The 7,500-nt window shown below is 49.6% G+C and overlaps 1 protein-coding gene across 1 annotated transcript in view; it reads right to left on the reverse strand.

Moving 5' to 3' along the window:
• LOC135567053 (vacuolar protein-sorting-associated protein 36-like) overlaps positions 1–7,500 on the reverse strand; it is a gene marked incomplete at both ends in the record, with an annotated part of 24,276 nt that overhangs the window by 1,352 nt on the left and 15,424 nt on the right. The window contains one exon of the mRNA XM_065014565.1: positions 357–491. Within this exon, the coding sequence (XP_064870637.1) occupies positions 357–491 (135 nt within the window). The remainder of the gene's footprint in view (positions 1–356; positions 492–7,500) is intronic.

Consider the following 7,500-nt stretch of genomic DNA (forward strand, 5'->3'; position numbering starts at 1 on the left):
AATGCTAGTTAGCATTGGCTTGAAAAACCACCTCCATCTTCCTTCATACTGGACACAGAAACATTAAACATGGAATTCATCTGACTATGAGGAAGTAGATAAAAAAGGGCCTCGTTGCCAAAATCCCAAAGTATCCCTTTTATAGCATGTCACGTTTGTAAAATACTGGAGCCTGCTCGATCTGGATAGATATAGATATATATATATATCCTAGCTAACCTAGTGATCTCATGTGTTTGAACAAACTCCAGAGAAACGTGGTGTCCAGGGTGACGTTGGTCCCGGTCGTTCTCAAACCGACAGACTACAGGATGCTGCAAAACCACTGTCACACACTGTACTTTAAGATCACATACCTCTAGTGGTGCCAGCAGAATGTCTCCCAGCTGCTTGGCCAGCTGTAGGTGGTAGTGGGTACCTGAGCCGTGCGTCTCCCTGGTAACGGGGTTGGCTATGCCCATACTGAGAAGGTAGGATTTGAACCGGATAGTCTGGTGTAGAGAAAGAGAGAGAGAAGCACGAGAGAGAGAGAAGCACGAGAGAGAAGCACGAGAGAGAGAGAAGCACGAGAGAGAGAGAAGCACGAGAGAGAGAGAAGCACGAGAGAGAGAGAAGCACGAGAGAGAGAGAGAGAAGCACGAGAGAGAGAGAGAGAGAGAAGCACGAGAGAGAGAGAGAAGCACGAGAGCGAGAGAAGCACGAGAGCGAGAGAAGCACGAGAGCGAGAGAGAAGCACGAGAGCGAGAGAGAGAGAGAGAAGCACGAGAGCGAGAGAGAGAGAGAGAAGCACGAGAGCGAGAGAGAAGCACGAGAGCAAGAGAGAGAGAGAAGCACGAGAGCGAGAGAGAGAAGCACGAGAGAGAGAGAAGCACGAGAGAGAGAGAGAGAGAAGCACGAGAGAAGCACGAGAGAGAAGCACGAGAGAGAGAGAGAGAGAAGCATGAGAGAGAGAGAGAGAGAAGCACTAGAGAGAGAGAGAGAGAAGCATGAGAGAGAGAGAGAGAGAAGCATGAGAGAGAGAGAGAGAGAGAGAGAGAGAGAGAAGCACAAAGAGAGAGAGAGGGAGAAGCACAGAGAGAGAGAGAGGGAGAAGCACAAAGAGAGAGAGAGAGAGAAGCACGAGAGAGAGAGCGAGAGAGAGAGAGAAGCACGAGAGAGAGAGAGAGAGAAGCACGAGAGAGAGAGAGAGAGAGAGAAGCACAAGAGAGAGAGAGAGAGAGAAGCACAAGAGAGAGAGAGAGAGGAGAAGCACGAGAGAGAGAGAGAGAAGCACGAGAGAGAAGCACGAGAGAAGCAGAGAGAGAGAGAAGCACGAGAGAGAGAGAGAGAGAAGCACGAGAGAGAGAGAGAGAGAGAGAAGCACGGAGAGAGAGAGAGAGAGAGAGAAGCACGAGAGGAGAAGCACGAGAGAGAGAGAGAGAGAGAGAGAGAGAGAAGCACGAGAGAGAGAGAGAGAGAGAGAAGCACGAGAGAGAGAGAAGCACGAGAGAGAGAGAGAGAAGCACGAGAGTGAGAGAGAGGCAGAGAGAGAGAGAAGCACGAGAGTGAGAGAGAAGCAGAGAGAGAGAGAGAGAGAGAGGCAGAGAGAGAGAGAGAGAGAGAGAACAATAGAGGTATTAAGATGTACAGTGTGTGTGTTTTTTGGTTGTGAGACCGAAAGGCCTCACAAGGAAAATAAAAAATTAAAAAATAAATAAATTGGGGCAAGTGGGGACATTTCACCAGGGTTACAATTAAGGGCCAGGGTTAGGCATTAGGGGTCAGGGTTAGGCATTAGGGGGTCAGGGTTATAATTAGGGGCCAGGGTTAGGCATTAGGGGCCAGGGTTAGGCATTAGGGGCCAGGGTTAGGCATTAGGGGCCAGGGTTAGGCATTAGGGGTCAGGGTTAGGCATTAGGGGTCAGGGTTAGGCATTAGGGGTCAGGGTTAGGCATTAGGGGTCAGGGTTAGGCATTAGGGGTCAGGGTTAGGCATTAGGGGTCAGGGTTAGGCATTAGGGGCCAGGGTTAGGCATTAGGGGCCAGGGTTAGGCATTAGGAGTCAGGGTTAGGCATTAGGAGTCAGGGTTATAATTAGGGGCCAGGATTAGGCATTAGGGGCCAGGGTTAGGCATTAGGGCCAGGGTTAGCATTAGGGTCAGGGTTAGGCATTAGGGGCCAGGGTTAGGCATTAGGGGCCAGGGTTAGGCATTAGGGGTCAGGGTTAGGCATTAGGGGTCAGGGTTAGGCATTAGGGGTCAGGGTTAGGCATTAGGGGTCAGGGTTATAATTAGGGTCAGGGTTAGGCATTAGGGGGGCCAGGGTTAGGCATTAGGGGCCAGGGTTAGGCATTAGGGGCCAGGGTTAGGCATTAGGGGCCAGGGGGCATTAGGAGTCAGGGTTAGGCATTAGGAGTCAGGGTTATAATTAGGGGCCAGGATTAGGCATTAGGGGGCCAGGGTTAGGCATTAGGGGCCAGGGTTAGGCATTAGGGGGCCAGGATTAGGCATTAGGGGCCAGGGGGTTAGGCATTAGGGGCCAGGGTTAGGCATTAGGGGGGTCAGGGTTAGGCATTAGGGGTCAGGGTTAGGCATTAGGGGCCAGGGTTAGGCATTAGGGCCAGGGTTAGGCATTAGGGGGTCAGGGTTAGGCATTAGGGGGGTCAGGGTTAGGCATTAGGGGCCAGGGTTAGGCATTAGGGGCCAGGGTTAGGCATTAGGGGTCAGGGTTAGGCATTAGGGGTCAGGGTTAGGCATTAGGGGTCAGGGTTATAATTAGGGGTCAGGGTTAGGCATTAGGGGCCAGGGTTAGGCATTAGGGGCCAGGGTTAGGCATTAGGGGTCAGGGTTAGGCATTAGGGGCCAGGGTTAGGCATTAGGGGTCAGAAGTCAGGATTATAATTAGGAGGGGTCAGGGTTAGGCATTAGGCCAGGAGTTAGGCATTAGGGGTCAGGGTTAGGCATTAGGGGGTCAGGGTTAGGCATTAGGGGGTCAGGGTTATAATTAGGGTCAGGTTAGGCATTAGGGGCCAGGGTTAGGCATTAGGGGTCAGGGTTAGGCATTAGGGGTCAGGGTTAGGCATTAGTGGTCAGGGTTAGGCATTAGGGGTCAGGGTTAGGCATTAGGGGTCAGGGTTAGGCATTAGGGGCCCGGGTTAGGCATTAGGGGTCAGGGTTAGGCATTAGGGGTCCAGGGTTAGGCATTAGGGGCCAGGGTTAGGCATTAGGGGCCAGGGTTAGGCATTAGGGACCCCAGGGTTAGGCAATAGGGGTCCGGGTTAGGCATTAGGGGTCGGGTTAGGCATTAGGGTCAGGGTTAGGCATTAGGGGCCAGGGTTAGGCATTAGGGGGCCAGGGTTAGGCATTAGGGGCCAGGGTTAGGCATTAGGGGTCAGGGTTAGGCATTAGGAGTCAGGGTTAGGCATTAGGGGCCAGGATTAGGGCATTAGATTAGGGCCAGGGTTAGCATTAGGGGCCAGGGTTAGGCATTAGGGGTCAGGGTTAGGCATTAGGGCCAGGGTTAGGCATTAGGGTCAGGTTATAATTAGGGGTCAGGGTTAGGCATTAGGGGCCAGGGTTAGGCATTCAGGGGTCAGGGTTAGGCATTAGGGGCCAGGTCAGGGTTAGGCATTAGGGGGCCAGGGTTAGGCATTAGGGTCAGGGTTAGGCATTAGGGGCCAGGGTTAGGCATTAGGGCCAGGGTTAGGCATTAGGGAGGTCAGGGTTAGGCATTAGGGGTCAGGGTTAGGCATTAGGGAGTCAGGGTTAGGCATTAGGGGCCAGGGTTATAATTAGGGGTCAGGGTTAGGCATTAGGAGTCAGGGGTTAGGCATTAGGGGCCAGGGTTAGGCATTAGGGGTCAGGGTTAGGCATTAGGGACCAGGGTTAGGCATTAGGGGTCAGGGTTAGGCATTAGGGGGTCAGGGTTAGGGGCATTAGGGTCAGGGTTAGGCATTAGGAGTCAGGGTTAGGCATTAGGGGCCAGGGTTATAATTAGGGGCCAGGGTTATAATTAGGGGCCAGGATTAGGCATTAGGGGCCATGGTTAGGCATTAGGGGCCATGGTTAGGCATTAGTGTCCATGGTTAGGCATTAGGGGTCAGGGTTAGGCATTAGGGGTCAGGGTTATAATTAGGGTCAGGGTTAGGCATTAGGGGCCAGGGTTAGGCATTAGGGGTCAGGGTTAGGCATTAGGGGTCAGGGTTATGCATTAGGGGTCAGGGTTATAATTAGGGGTCAGGGTTAGGCATTAGGGGTCAGGGTTAGGCATTAGGGTCAGGGTTAGGCATTAGGGGTCAGGGTTAGGCATTAGGGGTCAGGGTTAGGCATTAGGGGCCAGGGTTAGGCATTAGGGGCCAGGGTTAGGCATTAGGGGTCAGGGTTAGGCATTAGGGGTCAGGGAGGTTAGGCATTAGGGGGTCAGGGTTATAATTAGGGGTCAGGGTTAGGCATTAGGGGCCAGGGTTAGGCATTAGCATTAGGGTCAGGGTTAGGCATTAGGGGTCAGGGTTAGGCATTACAGGTGGGGCCATGGTTAGGCATTAGGGGTCAGGGTTAGGCATTAGGGTCAGGGTTAGGCATTAGTGGCCAGGTTAGGCATTAGGGGTCAGGGTTATAATTAGGGTCAGGGTTAGGCATTAGGGGCCAGGGTTAGGCATTAGGGGTCAGGGTTAGGCATTAGGGGTCAGGGATAGGCATTAGGGGTCAGGGTTATAATTAGGGTTAAGGAAAATAGAATTTTGAATGGGAATCAATTGGTTGGTCCCTACAAGGATAGCAAGGCAAACGTGTGTGTGTGTGTGTGTACGCGTGCGTGTGTGTGTGTGTGTGTGTGTACGCGCACATTAACCGGATGGTCTGGTAGAGAAAACAGACAGAGCGATATTAGACCCAGACAGAGAACTGATTAATTCATTAGTAGACCAGACGTTCTGCCTCAAATCAACATCCCACTGAGGGTATTTGGTAAAGAAACAAGTCAACATCCCACTGAGGGTATTTGGTAAACAAACAAGTCAACATCCCACTGAGGGTATTTGGTAAACAAACAAGTCAACATCCCACTGAGGGGTATTTGGTGAACAAACAAGTCAACATCCCACTGAGGGTATTTGGTGAACAAACAAGTCAACATCCCACTGAGGGTATTTGGTAAACAAACAAGTCAACATCCCACTGAGGGTATTTGGTGAACAAACAAGTCAACATCCCACTGAGGGTATTTGGTAAACAAACAAGTCAACATCCCACTGAGGGTATTTGGTAAACAAACAAGTCAACATCCCACTGAGGGTATTTGGTAAACAAACAAGTCAACATCCCACTGAGGGTATTTGGTGAACAAACAAGTCAACATCCCACTGAGGGTATTTGGTGAACAAACAAAGACAGTCTTTGCCAACTGAATGTCTGGTTACTGGCAGTTCTGTCTTAGTGGAATGATACCACGATGGAGTGTGTGTGTGTGTGTGTGTGTGTGTGTGTGTGTGTGTGTGTGAGTGTGTGTGTAACACCAGCCAAATCCATGGTAGTTAAATCTGTCATGTTCGGAGGACAAGCAAACACACAGGTGTCCCTTCAACTGCCTGTCTGCAATTCTATGTCCCTCTCTACCTCACAGTCAGCACACAATGTCTCATACATGGATGTGTGTGTGTGTGTTGGTTCTTCTATCCTTGTGTAGGATTTAAAATACCTAAAAAAGTCTCCCTCGTGGGGACATTTCCTGCGTCCCCATGAGGACAAAGGCTATTCTTAAGTTTAGGGGTTACGGTTACAATTAGGGTTTGGTAAGGGGCTAGTCAATAGGTAACAAGACATTAGGGTTTGGGTAGGGGCTGGGTCTATAGGCAACATGGTTAGACATTAGGGTCTGGTTAGGTAGGGGCTAGTCAATAGGTAACACAAGACATTAGGGTTTGGGCATTAGGGCCAGGGGCTAGGTCATTAGGGTAACAAGACATTAGGGTTTGGGTTAGGCATTAGGGGTCAGGGTTAGTCAATAGGTAACAAGACATTAGGGTCTGGGTAGGGGCTAGTCAATAGGTAACACAAGACATTAGGGTTTGGGTAAAGGGGGCAGAGTCAATAGGTAACACAAGACATTAGGGTTTGGGTCAAATCAACAGTCAATAGGTAACACAAGACATTAGGGTTTGGGTAAGGGGGCTAGTCAATAGGTAACACAAGACATTAGGGTTTGGGTAAGGGGCTCAGTCAATAGGTAACACAATACATTAGGGTTTGGGTAAGGGGCTAGTCAATAGGTAACAAGACATTAGGGTTTGGGTAAAGGGGGCTAGTCAATAGGTAACACAAGACATTAGGGTTTGGGTAAGGGGCTCAAGTCCATAGGTAACACAAGACATTAGGGTTTGGGTAAGGGGCAACATCTATAGGTAACACAAGACATTAGGGTTTGAACAAACAAAGACAGTCTTTGCCAACTGAAGGGTTACTGGCAGCTCTGTCAATAGGTAACACAAGACATTAGGGTTTGGGTAGGGCCAGGGGCTAGTCAATAGGTAACACAAGACATTAGGGTTAGGTAAGGGGCAGTCAATAGGTAACACAAGACATTAGGGTTTGGTAAGGGGGCTAGTCAATAGGTAACAAGACATTAGGGTTTGGGTCAAGGGGCTAGTCAATAGGTAACACAAGACATTAGGGTTTGGGTAAAGGGCTAGTCAATAGGTAACAAGACATTAGGGTTTGGGTAGGGGCTATCAATAGGTAACACAAGACATTAGGGTTAGGTAAGGGCTAGTCGATAGGTAACACAAGACATTAGGGTTTGGGTAAGGGCTAGTCAATAGGTAACACAAGACATTAGGGTTTGGGTAAGGGGCTAGTTCAATAGGTAACACAAGACATTAGGGTTTGGGTAAGGGGCTAGTCAACCAAAGGTAACACAAGACATTAGGGTTTGGGTAAAGGGCTAGTCAATAGGTAACACAAGACATTAGGGTTTGGGTAAGGGCTAGTCAATAGGTAACACAAGACATTAGGGTTTGGGTAAAGGGGCTAGTCAATAGGTAACACAAGACATTAGGGTTTGGGTAAGGGGCAAGTCAATAGGTAACACAAGACATTAGGGTTTGGGTAAGGGGCTAGTCAATAGGTAACACAAGACATTAGGGTCTGGGTAAGGGGCTAGTCAATAGGTAACACAAGACATTAGGGTTTGGGTAAAGGGCTAGTCAATAGGTAACACAAGACATTAGGGTTTGGGTAAAGGGGGCTAGTCAATAGGTAACACAAGACATTAGGGTTTGGGTGAAGGGCTAGTCAATAGGTAACACAAGACATTAGGGTCTGGGTAAGGGGCTAGTCAATAGGTAACACAAGACATTAGGGTTTGGGTAAAGGGCTAGTCAATAGGCAACACAAGACATTAGGGTTTGGGTACATCTAGTCAATAGGTAACAAAGACATTAGGGTTTGGGTAAGGGGGCTAGTCAATAGGTCAACACAAGACATAGGGTTTGGGTAAGGGCCGTCAATAGGTAACACAAGACATTAGG

The sequence above is a fragment of the Oncorhynchus nerka genome, unplaced genomic scaffold (assembly GCF_034236695.1).
Source record: "Oncorhynchus nerka isolate Pitt River unplaced genomic scaffold, Oner_Uvic_2.0 unplaced_scaffold_2652, whole genome shotgun sequence".
Lineage (NCBI taxonomy): Eukaryota > Metazoa > Chordata > Actinopteri > Salmoniformes > Salmonidae > Oncorhynchus > Oncorhynchus nerka.